This window comes from Purpureocillium takamizusanense, chromosome 8 (genome assembly GCF_022605165.1).
Source record: "Purpureocillium takamizusanense chromosome 8, complete sequence".
NCBI lineage: Eukaryota > Fungi > Ascomycota > Sordariomycetes > Hypocreales > Ophiocordycipitaceae > Purpureocillium > Purpureocillium takamizusanense.
The window spans coordinates 603,396-630,337 of NC_063075.1; the positions used below are offsets into that span (position 1 = coordinate 603,396).

Below are 26,942 nucleotides of genomic sequence, written 5' to 3' on the forward strand. Positions count from 1 at the left end.
TATGTTTCGACGTCATCCTGGGAGATCGCGACCCTGTCTGCTTCAAGATCGACCTTTGAGGAGCACGAAATCCCTCTCAACATCGCAGATGTCCTTAACATTACTCAAGACATGAGCTGATTTTTCCAGTTATGTTGTAGGCAGTGCTTCGTTTACTGTGGAGACAACACTCTATGAGTTCGTACGAGATCGCTACATATGAGGTTCGTGTCAGCGGGAAAACATGAAGTGGCGGTGAAGACACGCCGTTCTTCGGGTCACTAGCCCCTTCAAGTTCGAGAAATCATTGAGCTGAACTGTTGGCTCACCCAATGGATAGATCTAGGTCTGACGCAAAAAAAAATCTCGCACACTCTTCGTGTCCCGCAACGATCAGTCACGATACGCTAAACTACCCGGACGAGCATGATGTCGCCACAACCTTCGCAAAAGGCTTCGCGATAATATCACGGATTCTCAGAACCCGGACAGTCAATTGAAAATGCTCTCAAATACAATCAAATCAAATCGGCCTCACAATACAACGCTGCGTGGGATTGTTTCGTCATGAGCGTGCGCGTGCAGTGCGTTAGTATGAGCAAATTTCCATTCATGGACACCCCAATGTCCTTCATGACAAACGAACTCCTCCATGCGTGCCATAATTGTAGTCTACTCGTCTACTGCCAATGTTTGCTACGTGTAGTAAGGCAATCATCGTCAAGCCAAGAGTCATGTCTCCTTTCCGTTTGCGAATCGTTCAGGCGCTGTTGTTGGGTTTGGAGGTCGTGGTGGCCGTGACACTCCTAGCCTTGTTCGGATTTGCGTATTCAAATCATTTTAGGTCCGGCTTATGGGAGGAAGGAGGCGCTCAGGAATGGAATTCTGATCCACGACTGCGGATATACTTTTACGCCAACCATCGCGAGCCGCCCGAGATCCCGCTGATATGGTCTCAACGGTAAGCCCCCCACCCCCACCCTGACCAAGCAGCGCGGCAGAGAAAGGAACTGACGGGCTGCCTCAAAGCCTAGCGGCATCAAATCTCTCCATAGCAGTCCTCACCGTGTTTGTACTCGTTACACGCCTCGCTCTGTTGCGCTTGAGCTATATGCCAGAGTACACCAGCATTCTCTACGACCTTTTGCTGTTTTCGCTCTGGGCCATCAGCCTCGCGGGTCAGTCATCGGGGGACTACAGTGACCCCAAGCATATTTGTGCCCATCCTTGGTATCTCATACATGGGTGTGCCAAGATATCGGGACAAAATCGCGCCTATTGTCGCCTGGCGCAGGCGGGCTTCGCCTTCACTCTCTTGGCCTTGGCGATATATGGGTCAAGGCTTCTCCTATCCGCCTACGGGATTGTGAAAGCGAGAGATAGTCAAAAAGAGTACGAAGACCTGGCGTGGGGCGCGGAGAGCAGTGACCTAGAATGGGCCTCCGAGCGAGAGGAGAAGAGACGCTGGTGGCTGGATCAGCCACTGAGCCCGGTGCTCGCGTTTTTCCCTGAGACATCCCGATGACTGCGGTTTGGTGAATTATGTTTCATGGTTTTCGGTTCAGGGTTCTGCTGGATTTTTGGCATTGGAAGTAGTGCGAGTGCGACTGCGCAATTTCTTTGGAACGTATATGCGATTTTGTAACGAGGTATGCAAACAGTGGTCAGGGTTGAGGCATGACGGCATTTGCGACGGGGTGTCATGATTGCAGCAAACGAGGACATGAATAGTTCACGACATTACATTTTCCCCGTATGCAAATGCAAACCCTACCTACATGATTTTGTCGGTGTGCGGCCATTAACTACACCCGCGATGAGTGAGTGCGTCCACCGGTTGGTGTTGATTGTCGTGCTTGAGCAGAAAACAACACTACGTTTAGTCTGCGTCAATGTGTAGCACATATCATACTGTCCCTCAGAACAATATACTTCAAACTAGTCCACAATCATCAAGGCTCTATACTGAACCTACACGATGTTTCTAAAAGGTAATCATTTGCCCGACGCTCATGCCAAAGGGCAACGTTGCGAACTGAAGGTAATTGTACGATGGTGTAGGGTATGGTCACCTTGGTCAGCGAACTGCTTCTCGGTGCTTAAGTTCTCGTTACGACCCATGTTAATGCAATAGACGTATATGCTTCCAAAGAATCGCAAAAACGAATGACATGTGTCGGAGAAGGCGCCAGCGTCTTGCGCAGTACCCCTCCCTTTTGCTGCCCCAGCATGCTACTTGCTCGACGCGACCCGCATTTGATTGGAATGCATTTCGGCGCGCGAGGCACATCGTCATGGTCAACACGTTGTGCTCACTCACACACATCCTCGGCCGCCACGAATTTTGAGCTAGCCAGCAACTGTCAAGAAATTATATTCGAAAGATGCAGCAGACATGAAGGTAGTCGTGTAAAATGCCTTCATGTTACGTGGTGTGATGATGTGCGACCGGGGACTGCGCCCCGCGGCACATAAGCTTATGTTTAATGTTGAGTTCGGGGTTGTAGTAAACGCTTGGTTCCTATTGACATTGGCTGCTGAAGACCTCGCTTTCGTACTCCGTCGATATACGTGCTCTTAGTAAGATGATGAGTATTGCACCGATGACGGCTGCTCTCTAGGGGTGGTCTGTAGGCACGCGCACACCAAATACAGATGAATCTGACAACAGTGCTCTCGAAACGACGGGCGAGATACGTGTGACCCACTGGCACCAAAATAACTCATTGAACTGACTGGTGTTTAAACATTTCATCGAACACCACGGACTGTTCCACATATAAACGGGGTGCTACCCGGTACATAGGCGAAAAGTGAATATGGAAAGAATCCTGACGTGAAGGAGCGCATACTGGTCTAAGCGTTGTTAAAGAAATCGGGCCCAACTAGTCGTGCGTCATCGTTATTCTTATCTAGCGAGAAATCATCCCGCGGTGGCATAAACTCGCCGCCCGACGGTCCAAGCAGCAAATAATACATTCGGGGGCTCCATGACATTTCGGATGTGATGCCAACACCAGGGCATGTAACACGGTAGCCTGGGTTAGAAAGCGTTAGAGTTCCGTGTCTGTCAGAACCGGCCGGCCCTGCTTCCTGACGCGTCGGGTGCACACTCACATACCACGGGAGGAGCCTGGACCAGACCGACGAATTGCGTGTCAAGCAACCTCCGGCTCTGAGACATGGCCATGGGCAAGCGTAGCATTACCGACGCTCCGCTGGTGATGGTGCGGCGGTTTTACTTCAGTCGGACAGTGAGGCAACAGCCTTTCATTGACGCGTAGATTGACATCAATATCTGAAGATAACAGCTCACAAGAGAGATTCGAGCACTAGGAAATCGAGGAGTCCTTGTTCAGTGCAATGTAGCGGCCGAGCAGTTTCTGCTCAATAGTCACTATGTACCATTTGAGGACCGGGTTTCCCTCCCTCTCTCGGAGGGAGTAATCAGCGGCTGCTGCCAAGCTTTCCCACGAATTCGCGCTGCCCGGCAGCGAAGGACTTGATGACGCGTAGCTCCAGGATTTGACGTATGACTGAACTGCTTGTTGTGAAGAGTCGAGCTTGCCAAGGTTCATGTTGTTCCTAAGACGGGCATGTCTTGCAGCGCGCGCGGTTCAACCCGGGAGCGGCTGGGCCGCGTGCCTGGAAGGTGAGACACCACATATGGAAAAGGAAAGCGTGCCATGAAGCGACTACATAGCATTAGCCTGTAATCTGCGTTAAAGAATCGCGACGCCATCGTCATGTTGGAATAGCTCGACACGTGCAGTTACAAAGAGGCCCACAAGCATAGCCTTGTAGATGAAGAGATATACACGTTCCTACAACTCCCATTCGAATGGGCATACATTGTAGAAGAAAAGCGAACAAGCCTGGAAGCCAGCACTGATATACGGTCTCGTTGACTTCTTCAGTCTCGAATCGCCCTCCATTCCAGCTTCCGCGAACACATACCGGCATGAACGCGCACAGCCGGTCGTCCTCCAGCCCGGTCCAGGCACCCATCCCCACGATTGTCTCAAGCTTCTACAGCGCCCTGACGCAAAAATGTCGTCGGGTTCCAATCAGCATCGAGCGTCGAGCTGGGCCCTTGCACACTCCGAGCTCGTGCTCATCCCAGGTCATAGACACCTCATTTACATCGGTGATTTTGTTGACAATCGGCAACGTGAGCGTGGTGGCATCGCGGCATGGGCTGATTTGAAATGGTACTATAAAGCAGGCTACCCGTCGCGGCGCATCATTGTCTCCCACCCTGCTCAGACTCACCCTGCATCTTCATCAGTCGCTTCTTCACTTCTTGCATCAACCCCCATCCCAAACCACAACCGCCACCATGAAGTTCATTCTCCTCTCCATCGCCGCGCTCTGCGCGCCCGCTGTCATGGGCATGGCCCTCCCGTCCTTTAATAATGAAGACATGGAGTCCGGTACGTTCCAACGACGCGACAGACGCCACTTGACAGCATAAAGACAGGATCAGCTCGAGCAGGGTAACAGCTAACGGTTCGGCAGACCACCACCCCTCGGTGCTATCCAAGAACGCCAAGAATCACTGCTACCTCACGCCCGAGTGCAAGAGGGTCTTCGACAGCCGCACCGGGTACAGGTCCAACGCCGACGCCGACGCCGCCCAGGCTGGGCACGCCAAGGGCTCACACTCCTCGCAGAGCGAGGCCGCCAACAGCCTTACCGAGGAGCACTCAAAGTGCGTTCAAGAATTCGGGAGATGCGGATACAACCTGAAGAAACTCGGCTTGAACTAAGCGATGCCATGATCTGTTCCTTGTGGCGACGGAGGTGGCAATGATCGTTGGGCGTTTCGGGATACACGTTCTGTTTTCCGCCGAGGAGGCGGTTCATTCGAGGAGAGGATGCTGTTTGGTGGTATAAATAACAACTCGATCAATATATCCTCCATGAAATATCGTAACTCTGTTGTTGTGCTTGCCCTGGGCATAGACCGCATGTGTCTCTACTACTGTTGTACAATGTCAAACGTAAGCATAGCGATCGCAGTCTATAGTCGGGACAAGCGCATTATGACTTCGAAAGACCAAAAGCTTATTTGCGTGCTGAGGCCCCGTTGTAGTTACGTCAGCCGACGGATTGAGCATCATAGGCCGCTGGCTTGGGCCATCGGCTAGTGTGCCCGAGTTCCCGTCGCCAGACAGATAGAGCGACGGCATCGTATTCCGCACGACAAGAGCAGACGGACCCAGCTCAGCTAAACCCTCTTGTCAAAGAGACGCTGAGCAAGGCGGCCAAAGACAATCCGAGGTACCAATTTTCTCATCACGCTGTAGCCGGTCTAGGGATTTTCGTGATAAATTATTGAGTGTGAGTAATACGAAGTACTTGGTCATTCAGTCGTCGTCGCAGGAGAGTAACAGCCACAGTAGCACGACCTGTCGCAGTCGACGATGGACACGTAACAGTACAAGCTCAGCTTGCAGACGCTCCCCTGCTTCAACGCAGGGGGTGGGACGGCACCAATCGAGGGTTTGCCGGTGGACCAAACAGGCAAGTTGGCCAGGGCGCAATACATGGCGGCCGCGCGGCGAAAAGTCAACTTCACTGGGGACAGCCCCTCGGACGTCGAAAGTGACGGCGACGGTCAATCGGCGGCGGCGGTGCGGGAGTGTCGCGGAGCCCGCCCGCAGAGCCCGCCGTCTGGGAACGCTACCCGGTCGTCACCCCGTGTTCAGTGTCAGCAGGGAGTGCTTGTGAAAAGAGCTGACGACGACACCAGCACTAGCGAGCTACAACCTCATTAGCTGTTTGCGCAGCATGTGCCATCCGTTGTGTGGTTCTGTGTGGGTGGGTGCCGCATGGAATGTTCCGGCTGGGCGGCAAGCCAGCTACGGGGCGAATCGCACCCGGCGGCGATCAATCAGACCACTGTGGAAGTGGTCGCGGGGGGGGGGGCAGACTGCATCGTGGCGTTGACGGCTTGGTGTTTGCTGTGCGAGCGTGATCCCGGAGACCGAGGTGGGTTGAGATGGAAAGGAGTTGGGCTGCTCGGGCTTCCGGTCCTCGTACAGCCCTCCTGGCCTTGGTCAACCATCTTGGGCACTAGACCTTGGTACTAACCTAAGGTACAGGTACTAGGTATTACCTTGATAATTTTAATCTGCTTCTTTATTAGGGAAGGAGCCCATCGCCAGCGTACCTTCCTTGATTGACAGCTCCCAAAATCACCAGCTCGCATCCGTCCATCTGGAGCGCCTCGCTTTCTTGCCCTGTCGCTACGCACCAATCCTCAAACCTCTTCTGCCGTCCAACATGGCGGCTGGATGCTGCTCGGGCGCCCCAACGGCCCAAGGCAAACCGGCACGCCCTGCCGACCGCCAGAACTCTCACGACCATGGCGACCGTGACTCGAACAACGGCCCTGAGAACAGCCACGGCCATGGCGATGACCACGAGCACGACAGCTGTGCCGATCATGCTGAGGCCGGATTCCTCGCCCCTTGCGACCAAGACGGCGAATGCTGCGATGACGCACAGGGCTGCTGCGACGCTACATCGTCCTCCTCGACAAAGTCGGCGACGTTGACCTGCTGCGGCTCCAACGAAGAGCACTGCGACGGTTCGTATCCTCTCGCCGCCTGGTGCCCTAGGCAGCGTCCGCTAACCAGGCGGTAGAAAAGTGCATCATTGCCGCTGCTGCTCTCGAATGTGAAAAGAGTTGCGAGAGCGACGTCGCTGGTCATGACGGTACCGTGCCCACACGAAGTGGCCTCTCAATGTCTCGCGTCCTGACCTTGCCCAGCCCATGCTAGTCACGACCACGCCCATGACCAGAACGGACAGCACCCTGCCTCGGCCTGCAGCACCCATCTGGCAAAGGCATTTGACCAGTACGCCGCGTACCTCGAGTCCGCCCGTTGTATCTGCCGCAGCATCCTCGATCGGGGCTGGTCCACGACTTGCTGTGCCGAGCAGCCCAAGCAGAGCCACGCTCCCCTTGTCGAGGTTATCGCTGGCGCCCGCGCGACCGGTCAGGGGTCTCATACCCACGACGGGCCGCATCATCACCATGGAATTAAGCGTCGTGGTAAGAAGGCACGCCGTGAACATGCTCAGTCGCCCACCAGGGAAGACAAGGAAGCCAGCTGCTGCGGTGGCCACCAAGTTGAACACGGCCATCTGGGCAAGAAATACGCTGTTCAGCGGCCCACAAATACAGACCTTGAACGAGCAGACGGCCTGGAGCATGTCGCTTTGACCGTCGACGGCATGACTTGCTCTGGCTGCGGCAACAAGATGGAGCGAACCCTCAAGGCACTTCCTGGAGTCTCGTTGGTTCGGGTCAACTTCGTCATGGGCTCCGCCGAGTTCAGCTTGGATGCATCCGTCACCACGCCCGACGAGGTCATCAGGGCAACTGAGAGGGCTACCGGGTTTCGTTGCACTAGACGCTCCAATGACGACCAGACGGTCGACCTCTTGGCCTCGGGAGGTTCTGCAAAGGTGCTCGCCGACATTGCCATCCCAGGGGTAACGCAGGCCACCATGTTGAACAAGAATGTTGTTCGCCTGACATACGATCCTGCCATGATTGGCGCGCGGACCTTGGTCGAGCGCGTGGGTGACTTGGTAGGCGGGCTTGCGCCGCCTAGAGACGACCCCAACGTGTCCAGCGGCAGAAAGAGGCTGTACGACCAATTTGTAAAGACGGTCGTTGCTGCTTGCTTCACCATCCCCGTCGTCGTCATGGCTTGGGGCGACGATTTGGTCCCAGACGAGAGAGCCAAAGCTTCCGCGTCACTGGGTCTTGCGACTGTCGTGCAGCTTATTGCTGTTCCCGACTTCTACCGCCCAGCCATCTCAGCCCTTGTATACAGTGGCAGTCTAGAGATGGATATGCTTGTCGTCATCAGTATCACTGCCGCTTACCTATATTCGGTTGTTGCCTACGGCTTTATGATGGCCGGCAAGCCCCTGGATACGGAAGCTTTCTTCGAGACAAGCACGTTGCTTATTACCCTGGTTCTGCTTGGCCGCCTCGTCGCCGCTTATGCTCGTATCCGCGCAGTCGTGGCTGTGTCGCTCCGGTCGCTCCAGTCAACCACTGCTGTCATCATCGATTCCGGCAGCGACAAGGAGATTGACGCTCGCCTCCTCCAGTACGGCGATAAGCTGAAGATTGGCCCTCACTCTGCGGTGCCGACCGATGCGACTGTCCTCAATGGGACGAGCGAGGTCGACGAGTCCATGTTGACCGGGGAGAGCGTCCCAGTGTTCAAGAAGGAGGGCGACTCAGTCATCGCGGGCACCATCAACGGCTCTGGCACATTGGTGGCTCGACTAACGCGTCTTCCGGGCAAGAATACAGTGACCGACATTGCCCAGCTAGTGGAAGAGGCCGCCAACTCGAAGCCTCGAATCCAGGACGTCGCTGACCGCGTCGCAGGTTGGTTCGTGCCCGTTGTCACATCCGTGGCTCTTATTGTCATCGTGGTCTGGCTTGTCGTCGGGCTCAAGGTCCGCGATTACAATGCGGGCAAGGCCATCTCCAACGCCATTACCTACGCAGTCGCCACCCTTGCAGTGTCCTGTCCGTGCGCGCTGGGTCTCGCTGTTCCCATGGTACTCGTTGTGGCGGGCGGCATCGCCGCCCGCAACGGCGTTATAATCAAGTCTGCCGAGTGTACTGAACAGTCTCGAAAGGTCACCGACGTCGTCTTTGACAAGACTGGCACCATTACCGAAGTCGGACTTGACGTGGTGGAGGAGCACATCTTTGACCCTGTGGATGCCGGATCTGTTGCCATTTCCAAGGCTCTTGTCGCCGGAAACAAGCATCCGGTATCGCTCGCGGTGGCAAAGTACTTGGAATATCGCGCAGAAACTCCGGCGAAGCTTGACAACATCCACTCGATCCCGGGCGCTGGTTTGGAGGCCACCTTTGACGGCGCCAAGATTCGCGCTGGGAATCCTGCATGGACATCCACATCAAAGGATGCCGTCGTTGCCGGCCTAGCGCAACGCGGTATGACTCTTCTTGTTGTCACTCGTGACAGCAGGGCAGTTGCTGTATTCGCCATGCGCACGCGTCTCAGAGCCGAAGCTATCAAGGTTGTGTCCCAACTGAGGCGTCGTAACATTGCGGTCCATCTCGTCTCGGGCGACCAAAGGCGTGCTGTCGAGGCCGTCGCTACTCAAGTGGGAATACCGAACGTGGCGTCGCAGTGCAGCCCGGCCCAGAAGCGGGATTACGTCGCGAGTCTAATGTCCCAAGGCAAGAAGGTCATGTTTGTCGGCGACGGGACCAACGACGCCGTGGCCGTCACCCAGGCCGATGTGGGCGTCCAACTCGCCAGCGTGCTCTCGGCCAGCGAGGTTACACGAGGCGCCGCCGACGTGGTCCTCCTCAACGGCCTTGAGGGCATTCCCTTCCTCATGAAGATCAGTAGCGTGGCGTTTCGCCGCATGGCCTTCAACTTTGGCTGGTCGGCCACGTACAACATGCTCGCCATCTTGCTTGCCTCGGGTGCACTCGTCAACGCGCGCATCCCGCCTGCTTACGCCGGCCTGGGCGAGATCGTCAGCGTTCTGCCCGTCATCTTTGCGGCCATGACGATGCTGCTCAAGAAGATCAAGGTTGACGTGGATGTTGCCGCCGCCAGCGTCGCCGGCGCCTAGACGCGCGGGTGCTTGTAACGGTTGTGCTGCCAAGCCAACGAGCTCCGGCACGTCCAACACCTGCCGGGCGGGCGGCTGGCTTGAACAATACGTCGTGGGTCTGATCAGAAAACGGCCTTTTTTTCTTTGGGCCGGGGGGTCTCTGGTTCAACACGGGACGCTGGATGGATATGACGCGCTGCTCCTTCGATTCGACGACACTGCCTTTTTCTCGGATGAAGCAGGCATTGCACAATGCCTGCGTAGCTACCTACATAAAAACATAACAAATATGTGGTATTGTTACACTTGCGATCAGCAGTGGTTTCTGCCCGATGCTGCCGTGCCATAATACTTTGGATTACATTAGCGCCTTAAAACGCCGTCGCTTCCTTTGTAAACGAAATAATTTTTGAGCCTTGACATTTGGTGACCGTAGTCCTTCGCGTCACCGTCCGTTAAGAGGAGGGCGCCCCCCATTTCGTCGCAGCAGGACTGCCAGCCAGGTCCCCAAAGTCCACCACCGTGTACATGTCCCGCAGCGCGTCGAGCTTCTCGCGGAGATAGTCGCGCTGGTGCTTCTGCGTGCGCTCAAAGCCAAAGATGAAGCGGACGACGAAGAGAAAGTCCTCCATGCGGGTGCGGGCCTCCTCCTGCGTCTGGCCGGGCCCACGCGGCAGGGCGAGAACGTCGGCGACGGTGCTGGTGATTTCGAAAAGCTTCTGCAGGATGCCGCTGCCGTGAATGATGACGCTCGACATGTTGTTGCCGAGGCGGCTGACGAGGCCGCGCAGCTGGGCGGAGAGGCGCTGGGCAGGGAAGTGCAGCGAGAGGCCCTCGTGGGCGTCGCGCGGGGGCGCGGAGCGGAGGAGGCCGTGCGACAAGGCGAGTTGCCAGACGAGGGTGCGCAGCCAGAGGCGCGTGATGAAGAGGTCGACATGCTGCTCTTCACTTAGGGCGCCAGCGCCGCTGGCCGAGAGGTCGCGCGCGGCGTCGGCCGTCTCGGCCTCGTCGGCATCGAGCTGGGCCTGTTTGCTCTCGATCCACTCGGCTGTCATGGTCGGCGCGTCGGCCATCGCCTGCGCTGTCCAGTGGGCAAGTAACGGCGGGTCCATGATCTGGAAGAGGCGTATCAGGCGGTTGAAGCCTACGGTGACGTAAGGGGGCACGTCGGCGTCGGTAATGGGGAGGCCGGTCCGCAGCGGGATCATGGTGCAGGGGAAGCCCGACATGATGCACATGAAGCGCTCGTGGATGTAGGCCTCCCAATACATGCGCTGCTGGCGTGAGATCTCGCGGCGCGTTAGGCCGCGAGGGCTATCTTCGGAATACTGGTGTATATTGAGCATCTGGATCATGGTAATGGACTCGCGCAAGCTGGCGAAGCTGCGATCGAAGCGCTTAAAGGCCATGAGGGAGATTTCATTCCAGATACCGACCATGACGCGCTTGACCGTCATGGGCATCTCGCATTGCAGGTAGTGGACGTCGGTATCTCTGCCCATCTCGGCCTTGCGGTGCGCCCAAAGGCTGTACTGTATAAGCGAGGTCATCTGCGCTGCGATGTCGCCGTGCAGGGTCCACGAGGTCTGCGTGAGGTTGATGGTGACGGCGCCAAAGGCGTGGACCAGCGCGGCATCCTCGTAGCTTGCGTGCATGTTGGAAATGGCGGCGCGCAGCTCGTCGGGCGTCAGGACAGGGTTGACGGGGTAGACGAGCTGCTCGTACTCGGGGAGTAGCCTCATAAAGAAGTCCTGCGAGTAGCCGCCGCCGCCAATGGCGGGAGCCAGCTCGTAGCGAGGGCTGACGGCATGGTTGGAGTCGACGATGCCAGCAATAGAGGTCACGGCGGGAAGCTGCGCCGCGCCGCCCGAGGCGGGCGACGAGGCTGATGACGAGGTACTCGCGGCGGCGGGCGAGGTGATGGAGGACGCGGGCGCGGCCCCGGGTCTCCCATTGGCAACCTCGGCGGCCGTCTTGCTGCGCAGCTGGGCGACAAGACGGCCGCGAACGCCGGGTTTGCGCTTCGCCGGAGGAGGCGCGAAAGCACAGGCGAGGTTGAGGTGCGCGCACTGGGCACAGGGTTGGTCACCGCTGCACCTCACCTTCCGGACCCGACAGGCATCGCAAGCTCGCGTGACCTTGGTGTTCATAAGGCAAGGGCCGAGTCGCTGGCGGCGGGGGCGGGTTCGGATTTCGGAAGGAACAAGGGGAGCGGACGCGGAAGGCCTCGACGACGGGACGCTATAGTCGGGGTGCTGCACGCTGGGGACGCCGCGGGGTCATGGCGAGCGAGCCTGACACTGCGGGGCGCGACTGCGGATCGGCGGCGGCGACGCGAATATGTCTCTCTGTCGGAGAGCCTCCCGTTGCTGATGGCATGCAAGGCTTTTGCGAGGCGTGCTCTGGACTGCACCGTGAGCGAGCCGCGAGTACCAAGGCAACGGGAAAGAAGAAGCTGTACGGGAGAGGCTGGCTGGAGGGTTGGAGGTTCAAGATTCGATGTTGGAGGCTCCGATCGGGAGAGTCTGGGGAAGCTCAGCTCGTGGACAACGCTTGTCCCAATGGGGCTTTGGCGGACGTATGGTGGGGCTGGACCTGTCTGGATTGAGGCTGTTGGCTGGCGGGTGGCTGTTGTGCAACTGTGATGCCTGGATTGGATGCTGTAGAAGTGATGGGCTGGTGAGGGTCAGCGGGAAAGCAGGGTGAGGGTTCCAATAGGAGGACCTACCTACCTACCTAAGCAGCAGCCACGGGCAGGGCTAGGGCTGTAAGGTATTCGATGGCCAACCTCAAGAGCCGCTGAACATGTGCCTGGTTTGCGGTCTTGCTGCCGGGTCATCGGAGGGGAGACACGGGAGGGAGGGCATTGGAGCAATACCTGAAGTACCCTACTACTTGTTAAGGCACTAAGGTGCTAGAAGTACCTAAGGGCACTAGGTACTAGGTTAGTAGTGGATTGGTACCTTGATCATGTGCAGTATATTGTACAAATACTTCGTACAGTGCCGGACAAAAGGCAGGTGGCATCGGGTAGCGCCTACCGCGCAGAGCTGAGACGTCATCTCACTTGGTTCACTGGCGACGGGGCCATCGATCCAATGGCATCTAAACACTCGGCAGGCGCGGCGCGGGGACTTCATCTGCGGCAGGCGCGGCCGATGCAGCCTTTCTCTTCGTTGGCCGTCATGGACCGAGGGATAATAAGTCGCGCCTCGTGTCGCCGCAAGCTTGCGTCCGCTTTCAACACAGGTCGTATTTCTTGCTTGCTCTCTGGCTGTTGGGAATCAGCTGCAACACAAAGCTATCATTACCGTCCACATCCATCCCAGACTCCTAGCATAGAAGTCGCCACGTGCTTCGCGCTTCCATACGACACCCATATCAGCACCCAGTCGACATCATCAAGTCCTACACAGCTGGGGCAGCAGCCCGCTTGTACGCCTTGACCCAAAAGTCGGACTGCAGGAACACGCCGAAATTGGACGATTCCCACGGCTTGGTCGGATCGACAAGACACAGATCGTACCGTCTCAAGAGCTGTTGCTCAACACGTCAGCATGACGTTCTCAAGACCCCTGCCGGCCCCGGGCATCTTACCTCGACAAACACCTTGTTGAGCTCCATGAGGGCCACATTTCGTCCCAGGCACTGCCATCGCCCGTACCCAAACACCAGCTCCGCTGTGCCCTCCATCTCTCTCAGCTTCTCCGGGGACGCCTCGAGCCATCGCTCCGGACGGAACTCGTGGGCGTCGCTGCCCCAGACTTCGGGCCAACGCACGACGCCCCATGCACAATATCCGATTCGCGTCCCCTCGGGGAAAAACGTACCCTTAAAGGTGTCACCGCCTTGGGGAACCTCCTTGGCCATGAGACCGGCAACGGGTGGGAATATGCGAAGTCCCTCCTTGATTACCGCCTGGAGATATGGCATGCGCCTCGCCTCGCCATCCGTGATGACGGGCCACGTCGGATTGGCTTCTTTGATCTCGTTTCGGAGAATCTCGCCTACCCGCGCGTTGCAAATGACGTGCAGCATTGTCGCCCGAATTGCCGTCGCCGTCGTGTCGGAACCCGCCAGGCTGTCATATGGCACGTTAAAAAGGGGGCATTCCCAGGCAACGCCAACACGTACATCTGCATGAGAATCTCGGACTCGGCCTCGGGCTGCGTGAGCCCCCGTGCAACAAAGGAGCCCAACATGTCACGCTGCACCTTCTTGTCTGGGCCGAACCGCTCAGCTGCGACCTGCTTGGCGATGCTGCTATCTGTCAGCATCACCTCGTCCATGGTCGCTCCGCATTACTTACGCCATTGTGCGGCCGAGACCTATGACGTCCTTTTCCGAAGGCAGCATCCAGCGGCAAATTGGCGACGATAGCACGACCATGAGCCATGGCATCACCGTCGTCACTATGATGTTGGGCATGTTGGTCTCCATGGTCGAGATGTACTCATGCACGTCCGAGTCTGTCGCCACGTCGCCAAACGGTTCGCCAAACGCCAGGTCCGAAATGACGTCGAGCGTCAAGTATTGCGCTTTTCGTGCAAAGTCAAACGGCCGGTTCGCAGACACATATTTTGTTTCGATGAGGTCCAGAAACGCCAAAATGTTATTGTCAATCTTTGATTCGAGCTGGTCAATCTCCTTCCCCGAGTACTGCTCTTGGCAACTTGGTCAGCGCGGGCATCTAAATTTGGTGCCTTCGCTTATACGTACACCTGCAGCCATCATCGACCGCAACCTGCTGTGTTTGTCGTCATTGCGCTGGGAGAGGACATTGTCCTTGGACGGGTCCAGGCGCATGCCGTCGTACCAGTCTGACCTCTTGTACGGCGTCCGCACATTGAGAATCCGTTTCATAAGATCAGGGTCGCTCGTGACCAAATAGTTGGGACCGACACGGACCACGGGCCCTGGACGCACGGAGTCAGCTCGACCGTCATCGCGGCCCCATTGATCATCGCCTTTGGACGACCCTACTTGGCCCAATCGTGTGTAAAGGGATCTGGCGGGCTCACCGTACTTCTGACACGCCTCGTACAGGTCGAGATGCGTCCGACCGCCACCCACGGCCCGTATCAGCCACCACTGGGAGATGCCAGCGCTTGGCGGCCCAGGGATGTGCCGCAGCCGCAAGTACTGCCGAAGCGTCAAAACGAGTCTCCATGCAAGGACTGCAAGCACAATAGCTGCCAGTGGTCCCACGGGCAGTGCAGCCATGTTTTTTTTTGTGTCTCCTTGAGTCTAGATTGCAGTTCAGACGTGGGCCGCCTCGTCAGCCTTGCGGTCGGGATGGTCCCAGGATCAGAGTGCGGAGGAAACGATGCACGATGGGGAGACGTGGAAGAGAGAGCGGTCCCCGGGGTGGGCCTCTGCACAAGTTATCACTTCTTGACTGAACGAGATGCACAAGATTTGCAATACTCATTCCCTCGGCTACACCGTTTCCACAGACGACGTGTCCTTGGCAGGGTGCTGAATCCAGCTCGTGCAGGCGAATCATTCGAGCCATGTCCTCACTGCGTGCAGTGGCAGCCGAGAGCAGGGGCGTGGGCAAGACGTTGAAGCTACGTACTAGTTACTACCACTAATAATTGACAGGACCCAGAAAAGCAACAGCGGAAGCTTCCCTAGTTTCCGTAGCATTGTCAACCCCCGGCCGAGCGTGGGTGTGGTTGGATGGATGAGGCACCTAGTAACGTTTAGCACCGACAAACAACATGGTGCGGGACGCGTCCCACCAAGAAATCTTGCCCTTGGCTGCATTGGAGCTGATGGGCTCTTGCAGTAGCTGATGCAACGGGCCCCGAGGCGGTTGCGGCGTCGACAGAAGCGATCGAGTCGGACAGCGTCGCTGATCGTGACAGCAAGCGTTGGACGCACCGGAGAAGCTCGTCGATGTTGGATAGCCGACGAAGCCCAAATCTGTCAGCCAGAAAGTCAGGGTACAAGCATCTCGGCTCCAACACTTGTTGAGGGCAGCCCTACCAAGTACGCTGCACAAAGCCTCGAGGTCCCCAGAAGAATGCCATCATACATAAATGTACCAACCACACGCGACCCCCTAGCAGGCATCAGGCGCTGGGGCGGAGGGCGGGATGGCGGGAGGGCGGCTCGGGTGCGGAGTGCGGACTGTTTGATCCTATCCGACCCCTCGACAACGGTGAGACCGCTGATCCTGCTTCGTAACAATACGCGGCGTTCCCTGCTTGTTAGGCGTCTTGACGCAGGCTGGACCCAAACGCCCGAGGGTCGGCAGGCTGCCGCGGGGGGAAAAAGGGCCCTGCGAGTCGGGAAATATGTTGCGACAGCGGCAAATCTTACTCATATTGCTTTGTCCAACACCTCGCGGCCAACTCGCCATTGCGCTTCATACTCACATTTGTTCATACCCCCGTCCCCGCTTACCATCCACTATCTCCTCGACCAGCAAAACTCTGTTTCCTGGGAGCCGCCTCGCGTCGGCCAACTGTCCACAGCCCTGTCGCGCCTCGGCCTTTGACCACCAGCGATTGACTACGAAGAAGAGCGGCGTACATGATTGGGCTCGCTCAATGAGCATGCAGTTGGCGCGTCCTGTCGTACGGTCGTCGTCAACATGGTAGACCAGACGCCACCTCAGTCTGTGGAGCCCTTGGTAGCTTCCGAAGTGCGTGAGCAAACCTACCATGTACTGCTGGTAGTGTCATCCGACAAGTGCGGGTCATGAACGAGACGGGACGGGGGCCCGTTTTGCAGCGCCGCGCGGCTTCCCACGCGTGGCCCGTTGCCGCGCTTGACTACTAGCTGACCGGTATCTGACTTTAGGGCGAGGGCGATGACGATCGCGACGATGGCATGGGCGCGGTGAGCACGACCCCAGGATCTCTGCTGATTGCGCCCTCTGACATTGTGCATACTACGGACAGTCAATCGCCAGTTCGTCCACATCGCTGTCGTCCAGTATTTTGAGATATCGTGAGGAGAATGGGCGGACGTACCATGCTTTCAGGGAAGGCAGTATGTGTTCTTGGGTTCCCTTATGCAGGCTGCGATATGCTAACGGTTATGTCAGGATACGTTCTTCCCAATGACGATGTAGGTCAAACATCTTTTGTTGCGAGGATATGCAGATGTTGCTAAAGCAGTCGCAGGTAGAAAATGAGCGATTGGGTGTGTATCACGGAGGCACGCGCTTGGGAACGAACGACCTTCTAAACTCTCACAGATCTGCAGCACCACCTCTGCACCCTAACGCTTGGGGGGAAGTTGTTCATCTGCCCAGCAGGCACGGGCGAGCCTCTTGGGAGGGTCCTTGACGCCGGCACAGGGACGGGCATCTGGGCCATAGATTTTGGTAGGTGGCCGTGACCTCGACAGACACAACTTCAGTCACTGACTCAATGCACTAGCTGATGAGCACCCTGAGATCCATGTGAGCGATTTGACACCCTTGTCACCGCTGATGCGACGCAGAGTCTCATGCTGTGTAGGTCACAGGCGTCGACCTGAGTCCAATACAACCGTCGTTGTATGCGATACTCCCCCTTCCTTTGAGAGGAGAGAAGACCACCGCTGACAGTGATGCAGCGTGCCCCCGAACGTGACGTTTTATATTGACGATCTCGAGGACACGTGGACGTTCCAATACAAGTTTGACTTTATCTACTCTCGCATGCTCACGGCCTCCATCTCGGACTGGCCCAAGTTCCTGCAACAAAGCTACGAGTATGTGTTTCGCGATAAGAGGGGTTGTCTGTTCATTTGTATCATGGTCACTGGCCGACGGACTTGCTGACTGAATTGAACAAGCAACCTGAACCCGGGAGGGTGGATTGAGCTGCTCGACGTGCACCTGAAGCTGCAGTCAGACGACAAGACAGTCCCGGCTGATTGCGCGCTAAAGCAGTGGGGAGACTGGATGCTCGAGGCAGCAGCCAAGCTCAACCGACCGCTCGATAGCATGACATTTTACCAACAGCAACTGATCGACGTGGGGTTCACCAACGTTACGGAGCGGATCTTCAAGTGGCCCACGAATTCGTGGCCGCGAGACGACCGACACAAGGAATTAGGTAGGCGTGTGTGCTGTTGCGTCTCCCTCCTCATCATCATGTATGGCCTTTGTTCGCCACTCTTTTTCACAAAACAAACAAACAAACAAAGCAATTGAGCTAACGCGACCGGTCACCCACACACGGCTTGTAGGCATGTGGACGTTTGAGAACCTGGGCAATGGTCTTTCGGGATTGAGCATGGCACTGTTTACCCGCGCGCTGGGGTGGTCCCCCGAGGAGCTGGAAGTGTATCTGACGGACGTCCGAAAGCAGATGAGGGACCGCAGCATCCACGGCTACTGGCCTCTGTGAGTTTTAGTGCCCTGACGCCTGCCCTGCCCTGTCCTGCCCTGCCCCGCCCTGCTTCAAACTGATATTTACTTGAGCTACGAGAAGCTGATGATTGTTGTTACCATGTAGATATGTCGTGTACGCTCAGAAGCCGGGGGGTTCATGACGGCTGAAAGGCTTGGCCGGCTTGCCCACGGCGCCGCCGTGGAGACGGTCTGGAGGTGACGGCGGCATTAGAACATGAAGTTGACGGACATGTGCATTTAACAAGGAAGGGCCTTGGTTATTGTTACAAGGAAAATTAACATAACATTTATGAAAATTCGATGACATGACCCAGAACGAGGCAAAACCAAGGAACGCTCCTCGAGAGCAGCAATCGTCGCATGGCGCATTTTGTTCAATGCGCTCAGCGGGGGCGGCGGCGGCGGCGGTGCATTATGCCAACTCTTTCGTAACCCTTAACCCTTTGCCCCGCGGGAGCCACCACCACCACCTTCACCACCAAGACTACTACGTACCACCAACACGACGACCACCGTCGTCGTCGTCGTCGCGGTCCCGCTGCCTCTTATGCAATGCCCCTCTTTCCACCACTAAAGGCAGCGAGCAGGGGCCCACGATCCCTCCATTCACCATCCCTCCATGCACGCCCACGCACACAGTCCCCCCGCCGCCGGCGCCACCCGTCCGTCCATGCGTAACTACCTAGCTCGTCGTCCGATACGCATCTACTAATTAACGTTACGACGTACGTACGTACGTACGTACGTACATGTGCGCAATGATGACTTATCTTTCTTTCTCTCTTCTTCTTCTTGTCTGCGGGCGCGGAGGATTGAGACCGGGACCCAAGTATATATGTATGTATGCCAGCGGACGAACCCGAACTTGAACCCGCGGGGGAGGGGAGGGGAGGGGCACAGGGGTCGGTTCAATTGATAAATAGGTACGCACGTACGTACGTACGTAGCATGGTCAGCTGGCTGGTTGGTTGGTTGGCTGGCTGGGAAGCGCGCCGCGCCGTGCCGTGCCGCAGCGCGTCGTGCCCCCACGCAGCTCGCCCCCCCCCCCCCCGGTCTGGGCTGGCTGGGAAGCGCGCGAGACAGCGGGTGGCATGACTGATGACTGCATATACTTCGTACGTAGTAGCGCATGCAAGTACCTACAGTATACGTGCTGTACGATAACGCGCGCACGTTACATACTTCGTGTCTCAGCCGATCTGCCTTTCCCCGGGTTTTGTTGTAACTAATCCTAGTACCTACGAATACGACAAGACGTCTGGCCCAGAGATCTGCGGCACCTTATCCTGATAAGTGCGTCCGTGGGTCACTGGGCCGAACAAGGGCAGTTACATTGGTGGTGTAAGCGTTGCGTGTAACATATATACTTTCATGATATACCTTCATATATAGAGTGCCTTCCCAGCAGCAGACCAAGTCTTACGCCTTACCACATGGCCACCCGAGGCTTTGAAAAAAAGAAAACAAATCACAAGACGCTCTCCCAAACGCCCTATAAACTCCCACTCGCTTTACCCGCATTTAAACTTGCGCCATGTGCTCGACCTTTGTTTCTCCCCGCGCCCCGACGCCAGTTCAGTTTCGCGGCCGGCTGTCCACGCGCTCGACCATGACCTCGTCAAACCCCTTCTCCTTTTCCGAGGCGGCCCCACCGCTCTGGCTGTCGAAGCGGTCGACCGACGTCGTCTTGAACTTGCGGGCGCTGACGCGGTTCTCAAACAAGACATCGAGCTCGCCATAGGTGCGACCCTTTGGCTCGGGCAGGCGGAAAAAGGTCCACACGGCGCAGACGAAGCACGTCCCCGCCCAGAAGAAGCCCGACTTGGCGCCCCAGTTCCAAGCCGTCGGGTTGAGCATGAGCGGCGTGATGATGTTGGTGGCGATGCCGACAATGTTGTACATGTTGCGCGCCAGCACGACCGACTTTGTCCGCAGGCGAGTCGACGTCAGCTCTGAAACGAGCGAGTAGCACACAGGGCCGACCGTGGCGTCATAGGTAAAGGTATAGACAAGGAGCAGCGATCCGATGGCCCACTGAGCGGCAATGTTGTCGCGCCCGGCAAAGGCGGCGCACCCGATCGTGAGCAGCACAACGCACATGATGAGCTGGCCCCCGAGGTATAGCGTCCGACGGCCAAACCAGCGCATGAGGAACCAGGACGTCATGGTGCCGACGGCGCCCAACGCATACTGGCCGAGCGACATGCTAAACGAGTTCTCAACCGCCATGCCGGCCTGCTGATAGAAATACGTCGAGAAGCCCATAAAGGTCGAGCCGCATAGAGTCTGGATCATCCACACCGCGCAAACGATTTCGGTGCGGCGCAGGTTGGAGCCCTTGAAGAGGTCCGTGTACGAGATGCCCGACGTCATCTCCTTCTCCATCTCGTTGGTGTGCACCATCATCGACACCGTCTCGTCGGGCCGGAAGGGGACGCCCGAGTTTCGCGTCGTGAGGCGGGCAAGAGACCGCTTCGCGTCGTCCAGCCGGCCGCGACGTACGAGCCACCACGGGGACTCGGGTGCCAGGTAAATGCCAATAATCAGGGGCACCGGCCACATCCACTGCAGAGCAAAGGGAATCTTGTATCCCCACTTGTCGTCCCGAGCGAGCATGGCTCGCAGCACGCCAGAGGCGATGAACTGACCCATGACCCAGCACAGGTTGACATATGTCGTCAGGTAGGCACGAAGGTGGGTCGGGCACACCTCGGCCGCATATGTCGTCGTCAGAGTCTGGAAGACGCCCCAGGGGATCCCAATGAGGATCTCTCCGATGAGCAGTTGGACAAGGGTCTCGGAGAAGAAGATGATGAAGATGAAGCCGATGCAACCGATGAGCGCGCCGATCATGGTCTTGCGGTAGCCGAAGCGGTCGGCGATGACGCCGTTGGCGAAGAGACCGAGGACTTGGCCGCACAACGCACCGTTGGACAGTCCAGACTGCCAGGCGGCTGTGAGCTGGTACGTGCCGTCGGGTTGCTCGACGCCAAACTTGCGCTGGAAAGGGGGGTAAGCATAGAGGTTGTTGAGGATGACAATGTCGAAGCCCTCCATGACGATGCATGTTGACAAGAAGATGGACCACAGGCAGGCCTTCTTGTACAGCTTGAGAGACTCGAGGAGCCCCATGCTGTGCTCGGCTTCGGTGGCCGCCGCCGCCTCGTGGACAGTCGATTCATCGACGGCGGTTCTGATGACGGACACTCGCCGGACGGCGAGGTCGTCGGTCGGGGTTGCAGGAGACATGTTGACGGCAGCCGCTGGCCCTGGAATGGACGCAACGCAACGTTGGGGGTGGGGATGAAGAGATGGGACAAGACAAGACCAGAGTTGACGCAAGCCCGCGTGCGTTTGACTGGGGTATTTGCTTTCGCTGCCGATATCCGAGCGCCTGGTCACCGGAGATGAATACGCAAAGGCAAGGGGTATCGTGCCATCTTATACGAGTTGGACAAGGAGCGTGTCGAGACAGTGTCTTGTGCAAGTCGGGGGTCGCAGCAAGGAGTTTTGGCCGCTGCAGACGGCACCACCCTGCTGGGAGAGACAGGATCGAGACCAGCGTCGGCCACTAGTGGCAAGCCACCGGACCTCCGCAGAGAGGGCCTGTTGGGGCAACGGGTCCAATCACGAGGCAGCTCGGGTACCGGTTTGGGACGTCTTTGCGCGGCGAGGCCGTCGACTATGGCCAGGGATGGTGGTGGGCGTCGGCGGTCCAGGTCCAGCACACAGCAAGGACCTGGCAGGCGTCGCTGGTCTTCTTGGGGCTTGCTTGGGCTTGGCTCAAGAACCATACCATTGTACTACACTACACCACCCTCTTTCCCGCGCGGGTTGGTGTAGTGTGCTGGTGGTGGTGGTGGTGGTGGTGGTTCCGGCAACACCGCCAACGTCTCGTCGGCCCGGCATCGTCAGACTGACTGTTGGTTTGGCCGCTGGTCTCGCGCGTCCATGAAGTCATGGATGCCGCGCCGCGCAAGAGCTGCCAAGGACTCGTCAAGCCGCGGAACGGCCAAGACTGTGAGGAATTATCGGCCCATAGACCCCAGGCGCATAGCGAAGGATGGGCCCGCACGTGTCGCCGGCATTTGGCGCCGCTCTTCATGGCTAGCTTGGCCCCGGATTGCTGTCCCCCCGTGGGGTTGCTGATCAGGAGAGCGGTGGAGATGGCTACCGTCGAGGGACGCGATGGGCGCCGCCCCTTGTTCCTTGGATTTGGATACGTTTCTATCGGGCCGACACGCCTTGTCACGCGCGGGGTTGAGGCATTGCGTCTTGATGCGAGGAGGCGGCGCGGTCAACCGGGCTCCACGGCGGCATATGAGCTTTTTTCCATTTGAGTTTTGACCACTGTTTGGGGGCCCCCATCTGATTACGGCCGCGGTTACGGTCATGTGAGCGAGTGCCGGTCCTGGCCGGTTCTCAATGCCGTGCCGTCCGGCGCTCGCCCCAGAGCCTGCCGGCGGACAGAAGACGCATAGTGCTTGGTTCCATGTCAGGGGCAAAGTCAATGTGCGCGTCAGGAACAGGACTGTCGTATATGCGTCGTCGGACCGAGCGTCACACCAACTCAACGGCCAGACTCTCGGGCACGGCGTCTGCGGCTGATGCAGGTTCGCGACGCAGAGAGCTGCACAGCACCGGTTCGGATGATGCGATGGCGTCGAGGGATCAGCGTGCGTGCATGCATGGGTTCGTTCGACGAGGCTTGGAAGCGAGTCAAGCCAAAATCAATGATGGAGGAAAACGGAGAAGCAATAAACGAGGAGGGTGAGGGGGTGGAGCATTCTTTGGCCAGCGTCGGGCCGAGATTGAACCAATCATGGGCGGCCCCAGTCCGTCGGCCCGGCAGAAGACGAATGGAAGGAAGGTGCTGCTGAGGTGGTCACCAACCAAACCAAGCCAACCCTCTAACTTAGTTATTCTGCTCTGCACTGCACTGCACTTGCCCAGGTGAATTGCCGCTTCTGGATTTCGCCCGAGCAATTCACCCGCACAAGATGGCGTCGCACCATCCCCGGATTCTCCTCACGACGCCAGTGCCGCCTTGGTAATTCTCCGCCTTGCCTTGTTGGCGCTCCCCAGGTTTCCGCCTTGCCCATGGGCTATCCTATCCGTTGGCCACCCGTTGTCGGCCCGGCAAGTCCATTGGCTCGTCCCGACACGACGGCGCGACCGGACGTCCCGGCGACTGGCCACGGTGAGCCCACGATAACCGTCTGCAGCTGCATCGTGACACGCCAGATGGAGATGGGGAGTCGGTGACTCCCACGCCGGTCCGTCCATCCTTCTCCACAGAAAGCCATGGCGAGGCCATTTAAGACGACTCGACTGCGGTGCCATGTTGGCTGGCCGTCGTCGACCGCTCCCTATCCTCGCGACGTAACCTCTGCCAGCCCCAAAACCTCGTCGTCGCCATGACCGTCACCCCCCGTGAGAAGCAGTGGTGGAAGCAGGCCGTCATCTACCAAATCTACCCGGCGTCGTTTTGCGACTCCAACGGCGATGGCGTCGGAGACCTCCCCGGCATCACGTCCAAGCTCGACTACATAGCCAGCTTGGGCGTCAATGTCATCTGGATCTGCCCCATGTACGACAGCCCTCAGGTCGACATGGGCTATGATATTTCCAACTATGAGGACGTCTACCGGCCCTACGGCACCCTCCAGGACATGGAGACGCTCATCAAGGAAACGCACGCCCGCGGCATGCGCATCATGCTCGACCTCGTCATCAACCACACTTCGGACCAGCACGCCTGGTTCAAGGAGTCGCGCGCCAGCAAGGACAGCCCCAAGCGCGACTGGTACATCTGGAGGCCCGCCAAATACTCCCCCTCCGGCGAGCGTCTGCCCCCTAACAACTGGCGGTCCAACTTTGGCGGCGGCAGCGCCTGGGAGTGGGACGAGCTGACGCAAGAGTATTTCCTCCACCTCTTCGCCGTCGAACAGCCAGACCTCAACTGGGAGAACCCCGAGACCCGCAAAGCCATTTACGCCTCCTCCATGGAGTTTTGGCTCGACCGTGGTGTCGACGGCTTCCGCGTCGACACGGTCAACATGTACAGCAAGCCGCCCACCCTGCCTAACGCGCCCATTGTCGACCCCGGGACGCCCTACCAGCCGGCTGGCTTGATCTACTGCAATGGCCCTCGCATGCACGAGTTTCTGGGTGAAATGAATGCCATCCTCACCAAGTACGGCGCCATCACCGTCGGCGAGCTGCCTTGCACGCCCGACACGCAGCGCGTGCTGCGATACGTGAGCGCAAAGGCTAAACAGCTCAACATGGTCTTCCAGTTTGACGTTGTCGACGTCGGCGGCGGCACCACTCATAGATTCGCCACGACGCCCAAGAACTTTGGGCTCCCTGACTTCAAGGCCGCCGTCGACCTGACGCAGGCTCTCATCCGCGGCAGTGATGGCTGGTCCACAGTCTTCCTTGAGAACCACGACCAGGCGAGATCGGTCAGCCGCTTCGCCGACGACCGCCCCGAGTACCGCGTCCGCAGCGCCAAGTTGCTGGCGCTGATGCAGGCGTGCCTGAGCGGCACGCAGTACGTCTACCAAGGCCAAGAGATTGGCCTCGTCAACGCCCCCAAGGACACCTATCCCGTGGAAAACTACCTGGACATCGACAGCTCATTGTTCTACAAGATGGTCAAGGAGCGGTATGGTGCCGATAACAAGGCTGAGCTCGACAAGGCATTCGCCGCCATGCAGTACATGGCCAGGGATCACGCGCGCCTGCCCATGCCCTGGAACGGGAAGGGCAAGTACGGCGGCTTCTCCAAGGCGGCCGAGGCGGCCGGGAAGGACGTCAAGGAGCCGTGGATGAAGCACCATCCGCTCAGCGGCGAGATCAACGTGGCGTCCCAGCTCGAGGACCCGGACAGCGTGTTGGCGTTTTGGCGCAAGATGCTACGCTTCCGCCAGGAGCACGCCGATTTGCTCGTCTACGGCGACTTCAAGGACCTGCGACCTCAAGACAAGGAGCTCTTCGTCTTTGTCAAGGAGCCGCTGCAGGGCGGCGACAGGGTTCTCATCGTGCTGAATTTTGCCACGGAGGACAGGTCGTGGCAAGTGCCCAGTGCCGCAGAGTTCGGTCTCCCAGAGGCGCCTAAGCTGGTACCGATCATGTCAACACATTCTGGAAAGGCTAGAGAGGGCGTGCTGGGGGCATTGGAGGGGCAAGTGTACTTGATCAGTTCCTAAAGTAGACTGTGCGGTGGCCGGGTACGCGAAGCATTAGGACAGGATAGAGCCTCTCCAGCGAGACGTGCACTCCACTCATTCTCATGGTTTACATTATGCTGCGATTTGCCTCAAGTCGGTGCAGTGAAAGGTACAGCAATTAGGCGTGCTCGTTGACGAAGCACCACCGCCACGAGATTGCGGACACGGCGCGCGATGGTCATGTCCCACAACGCCCTCTCCCTCAACTGCCTGCTCGGCCCTGCCACACCGGAAACTCCCCTGACCCAGGCGGTCTAGGTAGATTCATGAGTGACCCGTGAGCACTTGGCTAGCGCCTGCCACCCGTTGGCAACGAGGCAGTCTCCTTCGTCTTCGCTGCACTGATGGAAACCGAGGGCGTGCCGCCTGCTCGGCCCCGCCACACGGGAAACTCCCCTGACCCGGGCGGTCTAGGCGCATGAGTGACCTGTGAGCACTTGGCTCGCGCCTGCCAATCGTTGGCAACGAAGCAGTCCCCTTCTTCTTCGATGCACTAGTAGGAACCGAGTGCGTGAAGGTCAGCTCCAACGGTTCAGTCCGTGGTCTTGCAGCCCAAGGAAAAAAGGACAGAAAGGAAAGAAGATGGGTACACAGTGGCACGCGTTGTATTTCTTCCTTTCTATTTTCCCCCCTCCTTATAGAAAGACACAAAGGAGGTTTTTGGTGGGAAGAGAGAAAGGGGGGACGAAATGGATAGAGAGAGAGAGGGAGAGAGAGAGAGAGAGAGGGAGAGAGAGAGAGGGAGAGAGGGGGGGAGAAGTGACAGGGTGAATTACTCACAGGATAATCTCTGTCGCAGCCTAGGTTCTCGTACATATACGAGCAGCCTGACCACTCGGAGCCGTCTAAGCGTTGATATGTTCTCTCCTTGACGAGGAGGTAGCGGCAAGTCTGGTTTCCCTTTGTGCACCACTTCATGGGAGAGAAGAGCGGGGGGGGAGAAAGGCGGACGAGTCAGCGAAAAATGCCTTAAAAGAAGAAGAAGAAGATATAGATATAGAGGAGGAAAGGCGCATCTGACGACTGGGTTGGTGGGCGTGTATTGTTGCCGTGAGCGAAGAATAGGTGGGGAAGGGTGGGAGGGATGAAAGGAATCCTGTCCTTACTCCTTCGCCTCTGTTGTAATCTGTGCCTGGTAATCGCTTTGCTATTGATGCGGGCAGGAGCGCTGCGAGGGGGAGTAGGCACGCGATCTTCATGGTTTCCGTTGTGTCTGTTGCCGTTGCCTCTGTCGTTGCCGCTGCCGTTATCGTCGTCGTTGTCGCAATCGTCGTCGTCGCAATCGTCGTCGTCGCAAATGTCGTCGTCGCAAATGTCGTTGTTGTTGTTGTCGTCAGCGTCGGCGTCGTCGTGGCTGTATGATATGGCTGAGCTGAACCGCGACGCTCCCGGTTTTTCACGAGGACATTCGGGGGTTATAAACGCGACGGCAAACGGCGACGGCGTGTAACTTGTACGTGATGGCGGCGTCACCACCCACTCACTGTATGTTGCGCTGGGCTACCTAACCACTCGTGCCATGGCCCGGTCCGTGATGCAGCGCGAGGCAAACCAGAACGATGCTTTCTGCCTGGCTGATGGAGTGGTTTAACCCCCTCGCCCCCGCCCATGACGGGGTTTGGAGGGGACGGACGGCAGTTCGCATCAGCTTGTCAGGGGGTGGAGGCAGTATCGCGATCCGTGGGGCTTGACCAGTGGTTATAGACCGTGGAACAGCATCCGCTTAGACTGACGAT

The 26,942-nt window shown here is 57.8% G+C and overlaps 8 protein-coding genes across 11 annotated transcripts; 5 read left to right on the top strand and 3 right to left on the bottom strand.

The window, feature by feature from the left end:
• The first annotated feature begins 626 nt into the window (after positions 1-626).
• JDV02_008226 (uncharacterized protein) lies at positions 627-1,904 on the top strand. The gene is made up of 2 exons (XM_047989803.1): positions 627-940; positions 1,009-1,904. Exons 1-2 carry the CDS (start codon positions 669-671, stop codon positions 1,502-1,504), a joined length of 768 nt encoding a protein of 255 aa, XP_047845808.1. The 5' UTR covers positions 627-668; the 3' UTR covers positions 1,505-1,904.
• Positions 1,905-4,025: 2,121 nt separating this feature from the next.
• On the top strand, positions 4,026-4,915 carry JDV02_008227 (uncharacterized protein). Its single transcript, XM_047989804.1, has 3 exons — positions 4,026-4,102; positions 4,205-4,412; positions 4,498-4,915. Exons 2-3 carry the CDS (start codon positions 4,319-4,321, stop codon positions 4,746-4,748), a joined length of 345 nt encoding a protein of 114 aa, XP_047845809.1. The 5' UTR covers positions 4,026-4,102; positions 4,205-4,318; the 3' UTR covers positions 4,749-4,915.
• Positions 4,916-6,033: 1,118 nt separating this feature from the next.
• Positions 6,034-10,226, top strand: JDV02_008228 (uncharacterized protein). 2 transcript variants are annotated; one of them, XM_047989805.1, is made up of 3 exons: positions 6,034-6,574; positions 6,631-6,702; positions 6,758-10,226. In XM_047989805.1, exons 1-3 carry the CDS (start codon positions 6,268-6,270, stop codon positions 9,631-9,633), a joined length of 3,255 nt encoding a protein of 1,084 aa, XP_047845810.1. In that variant the 5' UTR covers positions 6,034-6,267; the 3' UTR covers positions 9,634-10,226. The 2 variants fall into 2 exon arrangements, with proteins under 2 accessions (XP_047845810.1, XP_047845811.1); XM_047989806.1 differs by having other exon boundaries at positions 6,631-10,226.
• Positions 9,883-12,100, bottom strand: JDV02_008229 (uncharacterized protein). Its single transcript, XM_047989807.1, has one exon. It carries the CDS (start codon positions 11,763-11,765, stop codon positions 10,071-10,073), a length of 1,695 nt encoding a protein of 564 aa, XP_047845812.1. The 5' UTR covers positions 11,766-12,100; the 3' UTR covers positions 9,883-10,070.
• An 828-nt stretch (positions 12,101-12,928) lies between these two features.
• Positions 12,929-14,933, bottom strand: JDV02_008230 (uncharacterized protein). Of its 2 annotated transcripts, none has more exons than XM_047989809.1 (6): positions 14,642-14,933; positions 14,335-14,531; positions 13,925-14,274; positions 13,750-13,875; positions 13,213-13,696; positions 12,929-13,152 (listed from the first exon to the last, which is right to left on the bottom strand). In XM_047989809.1, exons 2-6 carry the CDS (start codon positions 14,476-14,478, stop codon positions 13,024-13,026), a joined length of 1,233 nt encoding a protein of 410 aa, XP_047845814.1. In that variant the 5' UTR covers positions 14,479-14,531; positions 14,642-14,933; the 3' UTR covers positions 12,929-13,023. The 2 variants fall into 2 exon arrangements, with proteins under 2 accessions (XP_047845814.1, XP_047845813.1); XM_047989808.1 differs by having other exon boundaries at positions 14,637-14,933.
• Positions 14,934-15,894: 961 nt separating this feature from the next.
• On the top strand, positions 15,895-18,282 carry JDV02_008231 (uncharacterized protein). 2 transcript variants are annotated; one of them, XM_047989810.1, is made up of 12 exons: positions 15,895-16,267; positions 16,426-16,464; positions 16,527-16,617; positions 16,673-16,695; positions 16,752-16,770; positions 16,826-16,954; positions 17,010-17,032; positions 17,091-17,128; positions 17,188-17,325; positions 17,410-17,672; positions 17,806-17,962; positions 18,075-18,282. In XM_047989810.1, exons 1-12 carry the CDS (start codon positions 16,217-16,219, stop codon positions 18,109-18,111), a joined length of 1,008 nt encoding a protein of 335 aa, XP_047845815.1. In that variant the 5' UTR covers positions 15,895-16,216; the 3' UTR covers positions 18,112-18,282. The 2 variants fall into 2 exon arrangements, with proteins under 2 accessions (XP_047845815.1, XP_047845816.1); XM_047989811.1 differs by having other exon boundaries at positions 15,895-16,464.
• Positions 18,283-19,329: 1,047 nt separating this feature from the next.
• JDV02_008232 (uncharacterized protein) lies at positions 19,330-22,607 on the bottom strand. Its single transcript, XM_047989812.1, has one exon. The coding sequence runs from the start codon at positions 21,218-21,220 to the stop codon at positions 19,547-19,549; it is 1,674 nt and encodes a 557-aa protein (XP_047845817.1). The 5' UTR covers positions 21,221-22,607; the 3' UTR covers positions 19,330-19,546.
• A 308-nt stretch (positions 22,608-22,915) lies between these two features.
• JDV02_008233 (uncharacterized protein) lies at positions 22,916-25,270 on the top strand. The gene has a single exon (XM_047989813.1). It carries the CDS (start codon positions 23,389-23,391, stop codon positions 25,183-25,185), a length of 1,797 nt encoding a protein of 598 aa, XP_047845818.1. The 5' UTR covers positions 22,916-23,388; the 3' UTR covers positions 25,186-25,270.
• Positions 25,271-26,942: the final 1,672 nt, after the last annotated feature.